Source organism: Callospermophilus lateralis, chromosome 5 (genome assembly GCF_048772815.1).
Source record: "Callospermophilus lateralis isolate mCalLat2 chromosome 5, mCalLat2.hap1, whole genome shotgun sequence".
NCBI lineage: Eukaryota > Metazoa > Chordata > Mammalia > Rodentia > Sciuridae > Callospermophilus > Callospermophilus lateralis.
The window spans coordinates 115,626,393-115,647,910 of NC_135309.1; the positions used below are offsets into that span (position 1 = coordinate 115,626,393).

General features: G+C 33.0%; 1 protein-coding gene across 1 annotated transcript in view; it reads left to right on the top strand.

The window, feature by feature from the left end:
- Srek1ip1 (SREK1 interacting protein 1) overlaps positions 1-21,518 on the top strand; it is a 38,856-nt gene that overhangs the window by 5,265 nt on the left and 12,073 nt on the right. The window contains exons 2-3 of the mRNA XM_076857229.2: positions 2,774-2,821; positions 11,282-11,425. Of these exons, the coding sequence (XP_076713344.1) occupies positions 2,774-2,821; positions 11,282-11,425 (192 nt within the window). The remainder of the gene's footprint in view (positions 1-2,773; positions 2,822-11,281; positions 11,426-21,518) is intronic.

Sequence of the window (21,518 nt, forward strand, 5' to 3'; positions counted from 1 at the left end):
AGTTTTTGTTATATTTCCCTTTTATGTAAAAGTTTCAATTTTGATAAATATGATTTCCCAGAAAACGTTTTATATATTGTTCATTCAAAAAATATAAAAAAATTGACGAATGAATTTTATCAGTATGTTTCCTTATTAAGGAGTTCACTTCTAATATATACTAAGATTATTTCAGATCTGTCCATTACAGTATTTTTTAGTATATTGTGGGTAATGTAATGGTGCATTTATTGAAGTTTTGTTTAGCATTATTCAGCATCTGAAATTTCTATGGAAACAGACTTACCATTTGCCCCTATTCTCAGAGCTTTTTTTCTGAATATGCAGTTATTTTCATAATGGAAGAGCCTCAGATTATATATTATTCCAATTTCATTTCAAAATTCAGCAATATAGTGTGTATGTGTGTTCCTCAGCTGTGCAGTAAAAACCACAGGTTTATGGGTAAAATGGGATTTGGGGCATAATGCTCAAAACGTCATTAGTGACACACTAAAAAAAAAAAAAAGGATAGGAACCTGATAAAAACAGTAGCATAGTTATATAATAAGTTAATTGCTTATACAGTACATAAATACTACAATATGTATGGCACTCACCTTTAAGAAGACCTGGAGGTTGTTGTGGAAGTAGAGTTCAGAAGAGATGCAGTTAGTCACTTGTTATAAAAAGGTGGAAGGAGGGTGATGATGTGAAATTGATGAGAAAAATCTTAACACCAGAAGCGGATGAGCGCTGTCCACAATACTGAGGTGAACTGAAGTCACCAGAAATGTTTAGAGTATGTTCCTGTATGTTTTGTGGATTCCTCAGCAGCTCAGACCAGCTATTTGCATTTTCTGCATTCACCTACTTTTGTTATGGATGAAAGTCACATTATTCTGAAATTTTCCCCTAATATATCAGTTGCATTGAAATAACATTTTCATTTTTAGAACAAGCATTATAGCTTTATTTTTACTAGAGTAAATATACTCTATTTTTATTAGAGTAACTCTGTATGTATATTTTTAAAGAAAATTGGAATTGTGGGAAATAATCAATGTTTTGGCTTCAAGAATTAAAGAAATTGTTTTAAAATGATTTTTCATTGAAATTGACACTTTCATATTTGTGTTAATGTACTTTAATGTATTATTACATTGTTTTAATAGCTAGATACCCCTCATCAAGAAAATGGAATAATACTGTACTGGACCTCTTATTGTTTGATGGAAGTCACTAATTTTGATTTACTAGATATATATGTGAACATTAAGTTTAATAAATGTTTTGCTGGGGTTGGGGTTATGGCTTAGTGATAGAGTGCTCACCTAGCATGTGTGAGGCCCTGGGTTTGATCCTCAGCACCACATAAAAAGTAAATAAATAAAATAAAAAAAGGTATTCTGTCCAACTACAACTAAAAAATAAATATTAAAAAAATAAATGTTTTCTGATTTCTATTATAAGGAAATCAATCCAAACTTTCTTAAAAGTGGTGAAAATTAGTTTTAACTATGTATGCACATTATGGAATATTTTTCTACCATAAAAAGGAATAAAATTCTGATATATGCTGTAAAATGATCTTTGAAAACATTCTGCTAAGTAAAATATGTCAGACTCGGAAGGATAAATATTGTATGATTTCCTCATACATGTGGCAAATTTTTACAGACAGGAAGTAGAATACAGATTACTAGTAGCTGGAAAAAGTAGAGAATACACAGTTATTTAGTGGGTACAGTTACTATTTGGGATGAAGAAACTCTTTTGGAAATGGATAATACTAATGGTTGTATAACACTAAATATTCTTAATGCTACTGAATTGTACATTTAAAATGGTTAAGATGGTATATTTTACATTGTGTATGTTTTACCACAATAAAAACTCAGTTTTTGTTTTATCTATTTATGTCTTCCGAATTACCTGCCTGTACTACTGATTACCCAGAGCTACTAGGAAAATTTGTAAACGTTTATCAAATTTGATTGTTGACTTCAGATGTGTTATTAGATGTGACTGATTTTAACAAATCCTATTAGATTTGTATCAACTAGTTGCATGTTCTATTCATAGCCTTTTGTGAATCATTGCCTTTTTGTTTAAAAAGATGGCCTATTTTGAGCTTTTGTATAGGTACATTCCTGTTTTTGTGACAAAAGAAAAACTTTAACCTGTCCCAAAAGGAAAAATGGCTATCAGAAGTATGTTTTGTTTTAGTGTGAGTTAGCATTACTGTACTTGTTTATTGTAAAGGTGGACATTTAGCATTCAGTGCAGTTTTCAATGAAAAGTAGTTAAATTTTCAAAACAAAAAAAAAGTTTTGAGTTTAGATATTTCTTATAATACCTAGCAGCTACAGTGATTTTCCCAAAATTTCACCAATTCTTTTAAAAAAGTTCGGATTGTTTTTCTTATAATGGATATCAGAAGAACATTTATTAACCTTAATGTTCACATATGTATCTAGTAAATCAATTGTTTTACATTTGAGGGACAGGCCAAAGTACCCTGGAATTTCTTCTGTGAGGTAGAATTCCTAAAATGTTTAAGTTCTTGGCTATATGACTGCATTTCTATTGAATTAGAAAAAAAATTCTTTGAAGTGTTTATCAAATAATCTGAGTAAACTGGCCTTGAGTAAAATGATTTCTAATTATAATTGAGTAGTATTACTAAGATGAATTGGACATCATTTTTGTATTTTCTTTTCAAGAAATTTTACAATGTTTTTATGTTTTTTGTTTATATACATTTCCTAAAATCTATCCAATTGCATTTCAGGTTGCAACAAGGACAATGTCAGAGCAGGCTGTAAAAAATGTGGCTACCGTAAGTACACTAAAGGCAGCATTCTGTACACTGCTCTTATTGGATTCCTTGCTCTTTGGGCAGTATACCTTGGCATCCTAATTTCAGGGGTTCTGTGCAGAGTTTCTTATTCCTAAACTAAGGTTTACAGTTGATTCAGAAATTTCTGTTAGCATTAAATATGCAGTTTTCTTTCTTGCTGTAGAACCAGTAACAGGTAGTCATCTATCTGATGACTAGCAAAAATGTCATAAAGTACAAGTGGTTAGTAGTAGATTTAGAAGTTTGGAGAAAATATGTATTTTATCAAATCTATATATACTATTCTTTTATTCCTTAACCTGGATACTAGACAAAGAGGTGAAGGCATTGAAAACTATTTTTGAAAATTGTTCTTGTTTATTGAGATATTTATCCTTTTTTTATAAGGGTTTGATTGATTCCAGAAATTTTTCTCATGGACAAAAAAATACTTGTTTTAAACAACCATTAATCTCCATTATGATTACTGTCATAAACTGAAAAGAGAAACCTAAACAGGTGAAACTATATATAATACTAAAAAAATTGTAATTTTATACTGTAAATAAGTAACATTTTCATAGTTGAATTTTTTGTAACAATTCCTAAGGCTTTACTAATAGCTATTATGACATTGTTTGCTGTTTTCTAAGTTGTTTGGAGACTGTGCAAATCAGCCTGGATTGTTAATAATACACCAATTCATTGAAGAATTACTTTTTAACAATGTAAGGGTGGTTTAATTAAAAAAAAAAAAAAATCCATGCAAGAGTATAGTTTAAAAGAGCACTCAGGATATACATCTCCATCAGATGGACACAATGAAAGATGCCAAGGACGTAAGTCACAAGCTTCCAAGCAAAGACTCACATTTGGTTCAGAGGAAGTTTGCTCAAGTAGCAAAAGTGGTTGCATAAGTATATATCTCTCATATAAATGAAAACTGAAGGACAGACTTGCATGTAAAAAATGATTGCCTTCTTTTCTGTTTTAATTTATTCATGTTTATTTCTGCTTTATTTACATTGTTTCAATTATTGCTGATTTACATGTCTCATTATTCTAGAAAACTTAGGAACCTTTTACAGATAGAAATGCTACATTTACTTAAAAATCTGGAATGGATTTCCTAGTCTCTCTATTCATATCAGTTTATTCTTTGACTTCTTTTAATAACTAAGACTTCTAGGAAGGCAATTAAGCTTATTTTCTGGAAACAGAATATTTGTTCATCTAGTCTCCTAATTGCTACTTTATTTTAGATAACAATGGAAGCATCTGTAGCAATTAGTTTTTAAAAGAAGCCAAGTTAGCAAATAGTATCGCCTTCTTTCCAACTTTAGTTCTTTCTTTTTTATTATTCAGATTATTATTATTATTTTAGTGATTAGATTATTAAACAATTTCTAATTTGTCTCATATGAAAAATTTTAGTAATATTTCCCTTTTTTGTTAAAGTTACATCCCTACAACTGTTAGATGGTAGTCTCCTCATATTATATATCTTTGACATAGAAACTATATTTTAAAAATAAGCTCGTCTTTTATTTGGGGCCAGAATCTTTGTGTTACTAGTGTAGAGGTAAGGGAAAGACAAATAAGATTATTTGAAATGTTTTAGTGCTCAGAAATATGAGCATTCTTCATTTAGTTACAAAAGAATATTGTTTCTCTATCAATTGTACAATTCTAAGAATTCTAGTATTTGAAAATATTTTATTGTCTTTATGTTTCAATAGTGGGTATATTGTTGTTTCATGTTAATTTCAAGGTAGGAATGAACATGTTGCTAAATAAAATGTCTCCTTTTCATGGCAGAATTTCCTTAGCAAAATTAGTTTAAAAGAATTTTATAGAAAGCATTATTACAGTGAACTTTTATTAGATTTTTTTGAAGTTGGAAATGTATAAATAACTATAAGTACTCTAAATCTTTCTATGGAGTAAACATCGAATAATTAAGACAGTTCTCAGAAAACACAATTTTAAAAAGATCAATATAGTAGACTCATTGGTTGGATATTTGTATACAACGGCAGGAAATGAAAGTAGATGTCTCAATACCTGTAATGTTTTATTTAACTTTTTTGATATAGAGCCCTTACATTTTTTGCCTATAATCTGCTTATTAATGTTGACAAATGTTTTGTTTGCAACTCACATCTCAAATGAATTTTCTACTTTTTATAGTTTGTTTCTTCGAAGATAAAGAACAAGTTAAGATACATGTAAAGGAATTTAAGTGTAGAATTCTTCTATCATTACTTCTCAACTAGAAACAGTACTATCTACCTAGAAATCTGTGAAGATAGGTTGTAGCTCACAATAACAGGGTGCAGGGAAAGCACTATTACACTTGAAATGTAGAACCCTGGAATTATAAGCTTCCTGCCATATTATGGACATACATCCTGGAAAATTAAGAGATTTCTGCCCCTCATTGTTTTAGAATTTCATCTATCTTCCATAGCCTTCTTGCCAATCTCTAATTTCACAATTGCTTATTTAAATCAAGTCTTTCCATAAGTACAGAATGATAAAACTATCATTCTTTCTTTTTTCTACATTCACATTTTATTTGTCTAAATGATGTTTAATTAAACAGATTGTAGAATAATCAATCACTAACAGACTCTTAGTAGAGTAAAATATCAACTGATGGAATAAGATGTATACGGATGAGTGGACAAAAAAAATGACTGAAAAGTTTCATTGCCAGTAGAAATAAGAATGTGCAGAATCACATAGGCCAGAGAATCAGACTGTTTTATGTTGAGGGAAAGTTGTCAGGTAAGACTTGTAAGTAATGAATTGAAAATATTCATTGGCTTTAGCAAGTTGGATGCTTTTCTAGCAAGAGTATTTTAATTAGAATGTAGGTCATGAAATAAACTGTGTAGATTCTGGCCTGAATGGGAAGATAAAGAAGTAGAGAAGGCTAATGTAGTCTCCATTTTTAAGAAATTTAGAAGAAAAATAAGAAATTCCTAAAAGGTAATGTGGAAAAAGTAGAGGGTTTTTGAGCTATGTTTATATAGACTGAGGAGGCATTAGCAGAGACATTACAGATATCTGACACAGAAGAAGATTAAAAGATTAAGTAAATTCCCCAAGGAGGTATGGCAAGGATACCTCTTCATTTTGGAAGAAACTAAATGAGGGCAGGAATAAATGTTTTTAGGTATAGAGACAAAAAGTAAAATGAAATATTGCCTAGTAATCTCAATTTTCTTTATAAACTAGGAGATAGACTTGTCTTTTTAGGGAGTTGGTTGGAGTGGAATAGGACAACTGGGCTAAGGAATTTCTTGAGTCAGGCACAGGTTTGGAAAAGTCATTTAGAAGTAGGAAAGGAAGTAGACTAAGGACAAATAAAAAGTGAGACAACTAGTTTATTTTTATGCTAATCTTTATGAGTATGTGTTGTTCTCAAGCATAGCTTGACTTTGTAGGGGTGGGAATAATCCAGAAAATTTGAGCCAAACCTTATGTTGCAGTGAAATATAGTTAGTAGACAGACAAGGGTATGAAAGAGTCAAGAGACACAAGAGTTGGTCAGTAATGAAAGATTTGAGGCTAAGAGAAAATGAAGGGATTGAGGCACTGTAGGTCTTAATGAGATTCACAAATATATCTATGCATGGTGTGAAGAAATGAGAAAACTAGAAGATTGAAAGTCAGTACAATACTGAAGTTAAAATTCTCAGAGATACAGTAGTTGCAGGTGACAGGTAGTGTAGTCATGGAAGATAGAATGTCAGGGAACCAAGAAAAGCCAACAACCTGCTTTGCCAATTAAAGTTTATGGCAGGTAAGAAGTTCCAAAGACCTCACTGAATAGAGCTGTTCACCTGTATCAGGTGGCTGTTCATCTATATAATAGAAAACACTTAGTAGACAAGTGAGCTGTCTTCCTTGTGTATCCCAGAATATGAGGTCAACTTTTTAAAGTTACCAATTCATCTTAGAATTGGTTAATTTTTATTTACTTGTAGATAAATGGTGACACTATCCAAACTGGAGTTAACTTCCAGTATGTTTCAAAAACTATAGTAAAAAGACAAGAAGAGGAAGGCAGTGATCAGGAGAGCATAAACTGTGGTACATGGCTAGGATTCAATAACTACAGAGGCCTATGTCTTTTTAATCAAAATGAGAGGGGTGTGAAGCTTGATTAATTGGGATCTAATTATTTAATTGAGTTTAATTATCTATTTAGTAGCTTTTGCATTCTTAAATCTGAGGATTTTAGGTAGAGCCAAAGCTTGCTTAAGTTAACAGTATGTTACCATGGTTTATATATACCATAGGCCAAGAAGTAGTCATTTAGGAGCCCTAATTATAAAACAAGAGTTTTGTTTTTAATTATGCATTGGCAGGCTTTTATTTGCCACAGTCAAAATGAAACTAGAGACTTTATTGTTACTTGGCATTTACTGAGTTGCCCATGTGACCACTCCTGGAATAAGGAAACAAGAGAATATACTTTTGTTTATATTGATACAATATATGGTCATAAGCTGGTATCATGTATTAAATACTTATTTGGTATTAGACTGTTTGCTAAACACTTCAAAAATAAATTTTTCTGCTTTTCATTTTTAAAACAACTTTATGAAATAGGTATCTTGGTTTTTATGAACATTCAAGATTAGTGGCTCTGGCACCAGATTACTAAGCAACAAACTTCAGCTGGCACTTACTAGCTATGTGATATTAGGCAAATTGCCTAGCTGTGGTGTGCTTCATTTTTCTTTCTATAGGTTAAGATAATTATATTACCTAATTCCATAGAGTTGCTGTGAAGATTAAATGAATTCATGCAAGTCAAGTGTTTAGATCAATGCCTGTCCTCAGGAAGTCCTCAATAATTGCTGTGAATGGGCTGGGGCTGTAGCTCAGTGACAAAGCACTTTCCTTATCATGCATGAGGCACTGGGTTCAATCCTCAGCACATCATAAAAATTAAAAAATAAAATAAAGGCATTCTGTCTATCTACAACTACCAAAAATTTTTTTTAAAATAATAATTGCTATGGATTATTGTTATTGTTTTTTTTTTTAAAGAGAGAGAGAATTTTTTAATATTTATTTTTCAGTTCTTGGAGGACACAACATCTTTGTTTGTATGTGGTGCTGAGGATCGAACCCAGGCCGCATGCATGCCAGGCGAGCGCGCTACCGCTTGAGCCACATCCCCAGCCCCTATTGTTATTGTTAACAACTTAGGAAACAGAGGCTTGGGGTTATTCTAAGTGGGATTCTGGTTATCTGTAAGATTTTACACTGTACTATGCTCCTTTTTTATTCCTTTTTATTATTATTATTTTGGTAAAATGTATACAACATAAAATATACTATTTTGACCATTTTGAAGTGTATCATTTAGTGGCATTAATTATATTCACAATGCTGGACAACTATTACCACTCTATTCTAAAACATTTTTAACACCCAAAACAGAAACTTTAAACATTGAAGCAATATCTTTCTTCTACTCCCTTCTTTCATCAGCCCCTGGCAACTTCTCTCTACTCTCTGCCACTATGAATTTGCCTGTTGTAGATATTTCATATGGTGGAATCACAAGATATTTGTGTGGCTCATTCCCCTTAGTTTAATGTTTTCAAGGTTCAGCCATGCCATAGCATGCATTGTGGCATGCTTTTTATGGTTGAATAATATTCCATTGTATGGATATACCATGTTTTTTTTATCTGTTCATCCATTGATAGATATTTAAATAATGCTATAGTGAACATTGCTGTACAAGTATCTGCTCAAGTCCCTGTTTTCAATAATTTTAGGTATATACCTAGGTGTGGAATTACTAGGTCACTTATTGGCATTTGAAAAACTTCTAAACTGCTTTGCATAGCAGCTAAATCATTTTATTTCCCACTAAAAATATACAGCGTCTTGATATTTCTCCACATCCTTACCAACATTTATTATTTTCCATTTTTTAAATTGTAGCCATTTGTGATAATAAGAAATATATATTTGATCATTGTGCCTGATTCCAGACACTGAGTTTCTAAAACACTTGAAATTTCCTGACTGATAGGGGTAATAAGAATATATTTTGTTATTCATTAACAAGTCCCTTTTAGCCAAATCTAAGTTTATACTAATACTAATACATGGCTCTTTATGGACCCCTAGCCAGCGTCAACTGGGAACTGGTTGCAAAAGAACCAACTATATAAGATTGACACTTTTAGCCCAGCTTCCATCAATCCAGAAGGAGAAGAATAAGGACAAGGGTCTGGAGACTGACTTTACTCACCAACAGTCAGTGATTTAATCAGTCATGCCCATGTAATAGGGGAAAACAAACACAAACAAACAAACAAACAAAAAACCCTGAACTAAAGGATTCAGAGAGCTTCTGGGTTAGGATACACATAGAGGTCCTGGAAGCATCCCATACCCAGAGAGAACATGGAAGCTCCATTCCCCTTACCCACACTCTGCTCTTCCATTTGATTGTTTCTGCTCTTGGTAAATAATCTTTTTCCTGTTCTTTGAGCCATTTAAGCAAATTATCAAACTTAAGAGGGGCTTGTGAGAACCTCTGACTATATAGCCAGTCAAAAGAATGGGTGGCCCAGATTTATTATGGGCATCTGGATTTGGGGGAGTCTTGTGGGATTGAGCCCTTAATCTGTAGGGTCTACAATAATTCCAGATAGTGTCAAATTAATTTAATTGTAGAATACCCAGTTAGTGTCCAGAAAGAACTGCTTGTTGGTGTGGAAGAAACTCATAAACTTGGTGTCAGAAATTTTGACAGTAGAAAAGTATGAACCATCCTAAAAGACATGAAGCTATTTCTTGTGGTTTGAATTTTCATTTTCCTAGTGAAAAATGTATTTATGTGCTTCTTGGCCGTTTGTATTTCTTTTCTGGATAAATGTCTATTTAAGTTACTTGCACATTTTTTTAAACTGGTTTCTTTTTGTTGTTTTTCTTTTAAAATATATTCTGGATATTAAACCCTACCAGATAGATGATTTACGAATATTTTCTCCTCTACCATAGTAATTTTAAAATTTTCCTGAAAACATTCTTTGCACAAAAAATTTTAATTTTGATTAAGTCCAGTTTTATCATTTTTTCTTTGAATGCTTGTAGTTTTAGTGTCACATCTTAGAGTCTGTTGCCAATCCAAAATGATGAATATTTACTTCTGTGCTTTTGTCTAAGAGTTTGATGCTTTTAGCTCTTACATTCTGTGGTGTTTAATTCAGTTTGAGTTAACATGTGCATGTGGTATGAAGTGAGGAGTTCACCTTTATTCTTGTGTGTGTTATCATTATCATCATCATAATCATCTTTGTGTAACCATTGATCAATCCTGGTCAAGAAAATTTGAAAGCGACTGCCCTAGAGAAAACTGGTAGATATGCATAAAAAAGTTAATTAGAATTTACTAGAAGTAACTTAAGCTTCTATCAGTAGTAGGATAAATAAATAAATGATTTTTATATAATGAAATATGATTTGTTAGATGAAATAAGAAAATTACTTCTACTTATGTTAATGTAAGTGAATCACAAAACATACTGAGTGGCAGAAACAAGTTACAGAATGATAGGTATAATGGTGTTTATTTCTTGAAAACACAACATACAATAGCATTGTTTGGGAAATGTAGACATGAACCTCAGTGTAGTTAATTCGAAGACAGAATTAAATGAGATTGAGGCAGTTTCAAAGGTAATATAAACTGCCTACCTTTGTGTGTGTTTGTGTGCACATGCACATGTGTGTGAACATTTGCCTTAAAAGAAAGTAAATGTTGCAAAATGTTGACATATATGTGATAGGTATCTAAATATTGATTAAATTGTTTCCTGTACTTTTCTGGTATTTATATATTAGATATTTTAAAAATGTATTACACAGTAAGTAGACAGTTATTACAGTTTTCTTATAGGAAGAATCATTAGGAAAATGATGTCAGAATTAAAATTTTAGTGTCCTTTAGAAAAAAGCATATTCAATTACATTAATGCATGTATATAATTGTGACAATTTTAATTAAATGAAAACTGTATAATTGCATGATATAGTAGTTAAGCTGAGAAAGAAAAGTAAGAGAAAGGAGTAAAATATATCATTTCAAATATAATGGTACGTTTTTAGTTTAAAATATTACATACTTTTAGAAAGGGAAAATACAGTAATTCAACACTCTAAAATTCATACGAAGTATCCCCCAAAATATTAATTGAATTAGAACTTCCAGCAAAGAAAGGTAAAGGATCTCTTTTCAGAAGAAAAGTATAGGGAAAATAACTAAACTACCATCAACTAAATAAAAACTAAAGTATTTTATATGTTATATTATTGAAATTGTAATTTGTTGCTTACCATGAGGCAATAAAACAAAAATACACAGCGTATAGTTTATTTCTCTTTCTCTCTCTGTCTCTCTCTCTTTTGTTCACTTAGCTGGTCATCTGACTTTTGAGTGCCGCAATTTTCTCCGAGTAGATCCCAAAAGGGACATAGTTTTGGATGTCAGCAGTACAAGCAGTGAAGATAGTGATGAAGAGAATGAAGAACTGAATAAATTGCAGGCATTACAGGAAAAACGTAAGCAATAATTTTTTTTCATCCCTAATGTTTCTAGATGTCCTGCTATGTTACGTTATGCTCATATATCGTATTTATCATTAAGAAGTTTTCTCTATTTTATGTAAAAGCTACTATTTTATTGGTAAGAAATAAGCTTTTCACATTGTAAGTAATTTGCCTAAGATCGAAAACCTCCTCATAGGACCAGGAGGTAAGTTTGTTTCTGATTCCATAACCCTCGTTTTTGCCTTTTTGTTGTTTATTTTTTTCCCATTTTACTAGAATATGTCACATGGTACATAGAATCTGCTTAATTTGGTTTCTATCCCCGATTATTTTGTACACAAAAGATAAGTTGTATTCTTTTCCAACATCTTCTAATATTACAAAAACGAAGTCTCTTTTTCCTGTTAACCTCTACACGTCTCAGCATCCTGTCTCAGAACTAATCTCAATAAATAAAATTGGAAGAACTTTAAGAATTTGCAGTAGTAGAGAAATACTAAACCATCTAAAATTCACTTTTTTAAAAAAATTTTTGTTAGTTGCCAATGGACCTTTGTTTGTTTGTTTGTTTATGGTGCTGAGAATTGAACCCAGGGCCTCACACATGCTAGGCAAGTGCTCTACCACTGAGCCACAACCCCAGCCCTCCAAAATTCACTTTTGTCTTCACTTGAGTTTTCAGATCTTATTATTCTTGATGCTGCTGGTTTCTAAGGGAGATGATCATGAAAACAGATTTATTGAAGTCTGTGATTATTTTGTTTTTAATAGAACTAAATGGTCTGTATAATGTAGAAAGTTGACATCTTACCCACCATCCCTAAATGCAAGAGGAAATCATTCCCTCAGCTACTCTTTTATTCCCTTACTTTTTTGGTAACTTTGTTTTTGAACATGTTTACAAACTGTTCCAAAATTATTGCAGTTACAAAAAAAAAAGGCTGATACTCAAAAGGAAGTTAAAGTGTCAGACCAAGGTGGTTTCAAACAAAGAATATTATCAAGAAAAAGGGGTTTTTTTTCATAATGATAAAAGTTCACTTAGTCAAAAGATCATAAAAATTCTATGTATTTAATAACATTGAGTAACAAAAACTATGATAGATCTATAAGGAAAAATCTTTCTGGATTAAGAAAAATATCACAGTTAAAATTTCAAATACCTCTCTCAATAATTAGTGGAACAAGTACACAGTAAATCAGTAAAGATACAGAAGGCATGAAGAGCAATATTGACAATTTGACCTGCTTAACATTTATATAACACGTCATCCAACAGAAGCAACATACATAGGACATCTTCCAAGATAGATTTAACTCTGTGCCATAAAACAAGTGTCAATAAATTTTTAAAGGTTCAAGTCATACAGAGATGCTTTCTGACCACAAGGAAATTAAATTACAAATCAATAGCAGAAAGCTACCCAGAAAATTCTCAAATGTTTAGAATCTAACATGCTTCCAAATAATTAATTACATCAAAAAAAGCAGCAAAAGAAAATTAAAACATATATTGAACTGAATGAAAATAAAAGTATAGCTAGACATGGAGGTACATACTTATACTCCCAGGAACTCAGGGGGCTAAGGCAGGAGGATTGCAAGTCTGAGGCAACTTAGTGGACCCTATCTCAAAATTTAAAAGATAAAGCTGAGTATGTTACTGAGGATAGAGTTAACCCTGTCAATCCCTAGTACCACAAAGAACCAAAAAAGAAAAGAAACGAATATTTCTGGGGTACCTCTATAGCAGGACTTAAAGGCAACTCTACAGCACTAATGTATGTGTCAGAAAAGAAGAAATGTGTCAAAATTAATGAGAGACAAAATCAAGGGGAGACAAATGAAACCCTTGAAATTAAAAGAAAGGAGTAATACAATCAGAGATGAAATCAGTGAAATGGGAAACAGAAAACTAATGAAAGTAAAGTCTGATTCTATGAGAGGATATATAAAGTCAAAAATTCACTATCAAAACTAAGTAGGTAAAGAGAGAAACACCAACATTACAGATATGAATATAAGGAAATATTATGAGCAGACATATACTGATAAATTGGAAAACTTAGATAAAATTACTTGAAAAATACAACCCAGAAAAACTTTCAAAAGTGAATAAATATGTGTTACATAGAGTATCCTGCATCTACTAAAGATATTAAACATTTAGTTTAAAACTTTCAACAAAGAAAATTTCATGCCCAAATGGCCTCTTTCATGAGTCCCACCAAACATTTAAAGTAGAAATATTATTATTGCTGTATAAAATATCATTTAAGTTGAAGAAACTATTTCCTAACTCAGTTTATGAGATCAGAATACCCCGATAACAAAACCAGATAAAGCCACTACAAAAAATAATTTAGAATGTCACATAAATACAGATGCAAAAATTCTTAACAGAATTTTAGCAAATTGAACGCAACAATATATAAAAAGTACGATGTATTATGACTAGAGTTTACCCCAGGAGTGCAAAATTTGTTTCACAATCAAAAGTTAATCAATGTAATTTACCCATTTTAATAGACTAAAAAAGAAAACAGTTTAGGAAAATTTATATGAGGAAGTCCATCCATCATTTAGAGATTATAGAGATCTATATGATAAAATTTAGAAATATACAGATATATTTAGATATATATAGATATGTCATACACATATCTGATAATTCTCAGCGAACTAGAATTCAAAGGAACTTCATCAACGTGATAAAAACTATGAAAAAAAGAACTAAAAGATTACATTATATGTAATAAAAGACTGAATGTTTTCCATGACATAAAGGAAAAGACGGAGATATCCACTTCTACGCCCTCAACTGCTGGCAATCATAACCAGTACAATAAGGGGGTCAGGGGAGGTAACCAAATTGAAAAGGAAAGAGTAAAAACTGTCTTTATTTAAAGATGAAATTATCATCTACATAGTAAATCCTATGGAATCCACCAAAAATCTTCTGGAACTAACAAGTGCTTTGAAAAGTATTAAGAATAAATTTGACAAAAGATATGCAAGAATGAAACATACAATACATTGTTGAGGAAAGTTAAATGAATTAACAGAAAGATATACCATATTTATTGAATGGGTGCTTCAGTCTTTTTAAAATGTCATTTCTTTCCAAATGATCTATAGATTAAAAACCATCACAATCAAAATACCAGCAGTCTGTTTAGAAATCTACAAGTCAATTCTAAAGTTCTTGTGGACACATAAAGAACTTAACATAGTCAAAATACTCTCAAAACAAATAATGTAATATAGGACTAACAACCTAATTTCCTGATTTATTATACAGCTACAAGTAATCAGAACATTATACTGTTGGATGTAAAGATAGGCCCATGAAACAGAATGGACTCAAATATATATGACCAATTGATTTTTTTTTTTATATTTAAGTCTGTGGTTCATTTTTATTGGATTCTTTTATGAGGTGGAAGATTTATCTCAAGGGTTTTTTGTTGTTGTTGCTCATTTGTTCGTTTTCCTTAAGGATGCCCAACTGTTCTAGCACTATTTGATTAAAAGGCTATCTTCCTCCATTGGATTGTTTTACATTTTTGCCAAGTATCCTTTGGCCATATTTCTATAAGTTAAGTTTCTAGAGTCTTTCTCTTTTTTATTGATCTTTCTGTCTTTCCCTCTACTAATGGCCACATAATCTTGATTGATATAGCTGTGTTATAAGTCTTGAATTGGATACACTGAGTGTTAACAATATGATATCCACATGTCTTCTCACTTATTTAGGTCTTTGATTTCTTTTATTATCATCCATGTCCTATACAGTATATGTTTCATTAGATTAGTGCTTTTTAAAAAAATTATAGATGACATTATACCTTTAATTTTGTTATCTGCATGTTCATTGGCAATAAATAAAAATTTAATTGATTTTTGGGTTGGGAGTATAGTTCAGTGGTAGAGCATTTACTTGGCATACATGAGGTCCTGGGTTCAACCTGCAGGACTGGTGTATGGATGGATGGATGAATAGGTAGATAAAGTTTGGTATATTTATCTTTTCTCCTTGATGAATTCATCAATCTTTTCTAGATTTTTGTAGTATCCTTAGGATTCTCTATGTAAAACATGCCATTTGTAAGTATGGAGTTTTATTTCCTCCCTTTAAGCTGTGTCTCTTTTATTTTCTCTTCTTATTTTATTGTAGTGACTAGAATTTAGAGCACCATGTTGAAAAGAGTGGTTAAAGATAACATCCTTTCTTCATTCCAATCCTAGGGAAAAGTTCATATTTTCACTATTAAGTATCAAGAAAGCAGATGAGTTTTTGTTGTATTTTTCTTCCTTATCAAGCTAAAGAAGTTCTTCCATTTCTAGTTTTTTCTGGGAGGTTTAGTTTTGTTTTATTGTGAATTCATGTCAGATTTTGACGTGAGCTTCTGCATGAGTTGATACAATCATGATTTTTTTTCTATAGCCTATTAATATCATTGGTTACATCAACTGTGGGGTTTTTTTTGAATATTGTAATAATCTTATGTCCCTTATATAAATTATAGCCATGATGTTTAATTTTTTATATTTTATACTGAGTACTTCACTAATATTTTGTAAAGGATTTTATATCTATGTTAATGAATGATCTTGGTCTGTAGCTTTTTTATTTTGTATTGTTTTATTCTGATTTAGTGTCAATGTAATATTAGCTTCATAGAATATTGGAAGAGTTTTCTCCTCTTTTATTTTTTGGGTGAGATTGTGTAAAATTTTTGTTGATTCTTCTTTAAATGTTTGGTAATATTCTCCAGTAAAATAACTGAGTCATCAAATTTATATCTATATAATTTTCATAGTATTTATTTATCCTTTTGTCATATGAAGGGTCTGTAGAGATAATCCCATTTTGTTACTGATATTGGTAATTTGTATCTTATTTCCATTTTTCTTTGATTACTAAAGTTTTGTAAGTTCTTTGTTGAATCAGTTTTTCTCAATTTTCCCTCATTTTCAGTTTTAGCAATTTCTCTTCTTTATCACCTCCTTAGTTCTTGCTTTGAGTTTTATTTACTTATTTATTTATTTGCTTGAGTTCTTGGGATGGAATCTTAGAATATTGAGACTTTTCTTTTTTGTAAGTATTTAGTGCTCTATCAGACAGTTGTGATATATGGTAAAAGCAGTTTGAATGCTGTATTTCTATATTTGTTAAATGTCATTTAAAATTTTTTCTTCGACCTTCCATTTTGTCTAATGGATTATATTTACAAGTTTGTTACTTAGCTTCCAAGCATTTGGAGATTTTCCTTTTATCTTTCTGGTTTTGATTTCTTATTTGATTCCATTATGATCATACTCTATATGATTTTAATTCTTTTTTAGTTTTTTGAGGGTTATTTCTTGGCCCAAGATCATATTCAGTAGGCATTTGAAATATATATTCTACTTTTTGGTGGTGGAATACTTTATAAATATTGATCAGATTCTATTCGTTGATGATGTTGTTGATTTATTCTTTATCATTCCTGACTTTCTGACTTTCTATCAATTGTTGTAAGGAAAATATTGATGTCTCTTAGTGTAATTCTTGATGTATCTCTTTATCTTTTTCAATTCTGTCAGTTGTATTGAAACTTATAAAAATCCCCCCTCTGGTAATTTCTTTGTTCTGAAGTCTCATGTTTTTTAAATCTAACATTAATACAGCCACTTTTTCTTTCCTTTGATAAATATTTGTTTGGCATGATCTATTTTTATCCTTTTATATTTACATGCCTGTATCAGTGAATTTGAAATGATTTCTTTGTAAACAGTGTATATTTTGAGTCACATTTCAAAATCCACCCTGCTAATCTCTTACGTTTAAATTGGTACATTTAGACTGTTTAAATTTAGAGTGATTATTTATACTTTAGGGTTTAAGACCGCTTTTTTTAAAAAATTATGTTCTATTTTTTCATTCCTATTTTCTTTTTTCTGCCTTCCTGTGGGTTGCTTGAACATTTGTAGAATTCCATTTTGATTTATATATACTCTTTGAATATATTTTTGTGTTTTAATTTTTTCTATGGTGTTTTGTATGGCTTTGTTAAAGGATACATTGGATGTCACATTTTATATGCTGACTTAACACAATCTGTTAGTATCATCATTTTACCAATAAAGTGGAGAAATATTACCACTTTTTAGATCTCTTTACTCTCTTCCTTTTACAATACAGTTGTCCTAAATTTTTATTCTACACACTTGTTATGGTTTAGACATAGAGGAGTACTTCAAAAGCTCATGTGTGAGACAATGCAAGAATGTTCAGAGGAGAGATGATTAGATTATGAGACCTGTAATTTAACAAGTAGATTAATCCACTAGTATAGATTAACTGGCGGTAATAATAGGCAGGTAGCATATTGCGGGAGGAAATAGGTCACTTGGGCATGCCTTTGGGGTTTATATTTTGTCACTGGTAAATGAAGTTCTCTTTGATTCCTACTTGCAATGTCCTGAGCTGCTTTCCTCCACCATGCCCTTCTGCCGTGATGTTTTACCTCACCTCAAGCACAGAGCTATGGAGTTGACTGATTGTGGACTAAACTTCTAAAACTGAGCCAAAATAAATTTTTCCTCCTCTAAGTTGTTCTTGTCAGGTCTTGATCTTAGTGAGGAAAAGGCTGACTAAAACCATACAATTAGAACCATACCAGGTAGTGTTATAATTTATGCTGCTATCATCATACATAATTTAGAAACTATTATATATAACAGTATCTTCACAGTGTTCTTCTTTTCTCATCAATGCTCCAGGATTGTGGGGAGCCATTCTCACACGTGACTGGGCAACTCCCGGTTTGGGTCTGAGGCGTTCTGGCTGTGTCGGAGCTTTCCCGGCCCTCTCCTGATGAGAGAACCCATCCGTGTGGGGGTGTGACTGACCACTGACCCTGACCTTGGAGTGTGGCCCCCCTTCAACCTTCATTGGATGAAATTCTCCCCTGAATTTCTTGTTCCCCAATAAAAGGCTACTCCCTGGCGTGCTCGCTCTCTCTCTCTCTCCTGCTAGCCCTGAGTAATCCTTGCTGCCCTACCGGGCAGTTAGACATGGGAACCAGAGAGGGGAGCCGTCTCGGATCTGGTCATAGAAAAAGGTAACTGAGTCTGTGTGTTTAGTTCGATCTCACTAGTTAACTTTTATGCCAAGAACCTCATTAATGAAACCAATGCGCTGGCCGCATGGTGGAATTGGCGCCCAACGTGGGGCTTTCGTACTAAATCCTGTGGTCTTAAAGTTTCTTTAAGTGCCGCAGCTAGGGCTACTGTCTGCAAATGGGTAGAGTCTGCGTCAGAACATAAGCGGATAAATTCAGAAACTGTCCCTTTTTTATGGTGTGGCCTAGGAACATCTTGACAATACTTATTTGCGTTTTCAAATGCCAGTTGCCTAACAATAAACTCATTCGCCCCTGGTTCCCGATCGACCTGTTTGCAGCCTGGTACAATCCGGCTACGAAATCTGAGTAAGGTTCACTGGCACCCTGCCTGATTTTGGTAAGAACTAAATTGGATTAGTCTTTAGAGACAATCTGCCTCCAGGCACGTTTCGCACAATCAGTTATTTGATTGTATACTACAAATTCATAATTTAACTGTCTTTCTAAATCAGTAAATTCACCTGTTCCTAGAAACATTTCTACCGGCGTTTCTAAATTTCGTTTTCTATTTTGTTCTGCCTGTTCAGTACAAAAATCAGTCCAATAAGTTCGACAGAGCAAGAAATCTCCCCCGCTCAAACAGGATCTAGCTAAAGAAATCCAATCGCTAGGAGGAAGGGGCTGGGAGCAAATACTATCTATCAGGCTCTGTACAAAAGGCGAATTCGGACCATATGTCTCACATGCACTTTTTAGTTCCTTAATGGTTTTAAATGGGATTACAGCATGAACTCTAACTCTCTGACCTTGTTCATTAACTTGCTCAAAAACTGGAAAAAGTTGAAAACCGCTAGTATCCTCCCCCTATTCTTGAGCCTTCTTAATACCTCGCTGGAACGGAGTAAGAAAAGTCATTGTTAATTTAGCGTACCTGTTAAATTTTGTCCTTTTAGCAGGTACTGGCCGAATTCGAATAGCCTGGGCAGGTGGTGTTAAACGCAACCTGTTAAAATTTCTCTGTAAGTCCTAAATTTCAACGTTTGATTCTTCTCCCTCAGACTGCGAGTCATGGTCAGACTCTGCACTGTTGCCATTTTGAAATTGGGCTTCTAAGCCACGTGGCGGAGAAGAACTCTGTGCCCCTCTAGGAATCTCTTCCGGATTTTCCTCTCCAGGAAGATCGTCTACCTCTTCCGGAGGACTTTCTAGGACTTCGGAGGTTTCTCCTCTATGATGTTCCTCCCTCTAATCTCCTTGCGGGCTAGCCTGATCCTGCAAGTTTAAAGTCACATTCCTAACTTTCTGTTTGGCCCCTAGCGCCTTTGTTTTTAAAGGGCTTAAGGGAAAGGGAATTAACTTAGCCTCAGGCGGATTTTCCATTTGAATAGACTTAATAGCTCTCTGAATGCCTTTAATAGGTCTTCAGGGGGGCCATGAACTTTGGCCCATATATTCAAAAAGACAAACTTCCAGAGCCATCCAAGTTTTCTGAATATTATCTATGCCTCCAGGTAATTCATTAGAAAGACAAACTTTTTGTAACTTCCTTCCTAATTTCTCCCAAGTAAGTAAATTTGGAGACTCTTATTCACAAAACCAAGGACAATATTCACCTACAATCTTTAAGAATTGTAATAACTAAGCTTTCTTTATCTGTTTTCCTTTCTGATTAATTATACTGTCTAAAATAGATACATTTCCTTATCTGTAGAAGTTGAATTTCCCATTTTAATTAATTTAACGTCTCTTTCCTTCAATATCTCCAGGTACTTTTGTGACCCAAATTGTCACCACTTCCTTTATTTTTATCTTTATCTTTATAGTGCGCTCCCACTCAGTCTAGCTAATCTAGAATGCCCCCCTCGTGGGCGCCAATTCCACCATGCGGCCAGCGCATTGGTTTCATTAATGAGGTTCTTGGCATAAAAGTTAACTACTGAGATAGAAATAAACACACAGACTCAGTTACCTTTTTCTATGACCAGATCCGAGACGGCTCCCCTCTCTGGTTCCCACGTCTAACTGCCTGGTAGGGCAGCAAGGATTACTCAGGGCTAGCAGGAGAGAGAGAGAGCGAGCACGCCAGGGAGTAGCCTTTTATTGGGGAACAAGAAATTCAGGGGAGAATTTTATCCAATGAAGGTTGAAGGGGGACCACACCCCAAGGTCAGGGTAAGTGATTGGGCCCCCGGGGTCAGTGGTCAGTCACACCCCCACACGGACGGGTTCTCATCAGGAGAGGGCCAGGAAAGCTCCGACACAGCCAGAACGCCTCAGACCCGAACCAGGAGTTGCCCAGTCACATGTGAGAATGGCTCCCCACACAGGATTGCTTTTACTTTCTATTTGAGAACTTCCTATACTAATTATGTCTGCTGTTGACACATTCTTTTAGTTTACCTTCACTGGAGAATGTCTTGATTTCTTCTTCATTCCTAATGGATACTGGGGAGAGGAGTCTAGGTTGACAAGTTCTTTTTAGTGTTTGAAAAATGTGCCACTTCCTTCTGGCTTCCACACCTTCTACTTAGAAACCTACTTTCTTTCTAGTTGTTTTACTGCTGTTTGTAATTTATCATTTTTTTCTAGCTGCTTTCAAGATTTTTTGATTATTTACTTTCAAAAGTTTAATTATTCAGGAGGCCAAGGCAGGAGGATCACAAGTAAAAAGCCAGCCTAAGCCAGGCCCTAAGCAACTTAGCAAGACCCTGTCTCTAAATAAAACATTTTTTAAAAAGGACAGGGGATGTGACTCTGTGGTTAAGCACCCCTGGATTCAATCTCCTATACTCCCGCCCACCCCCCCAAAAAAAATCCACAAGTTTAGTTATGATATTTCTTAATGTGGATTTCTTTGAGTTTATCCTGTTTGAGATTAACTGAGTTTCTTAAATCTGTAGGTTTATGTCTTTCCAAATTTGAGAGGTTTTAGCTATTATTTCTCCAAAACTTTTTTAGCCCTACCTTCTTTTCTTCTCTTTATAGAACTCCAA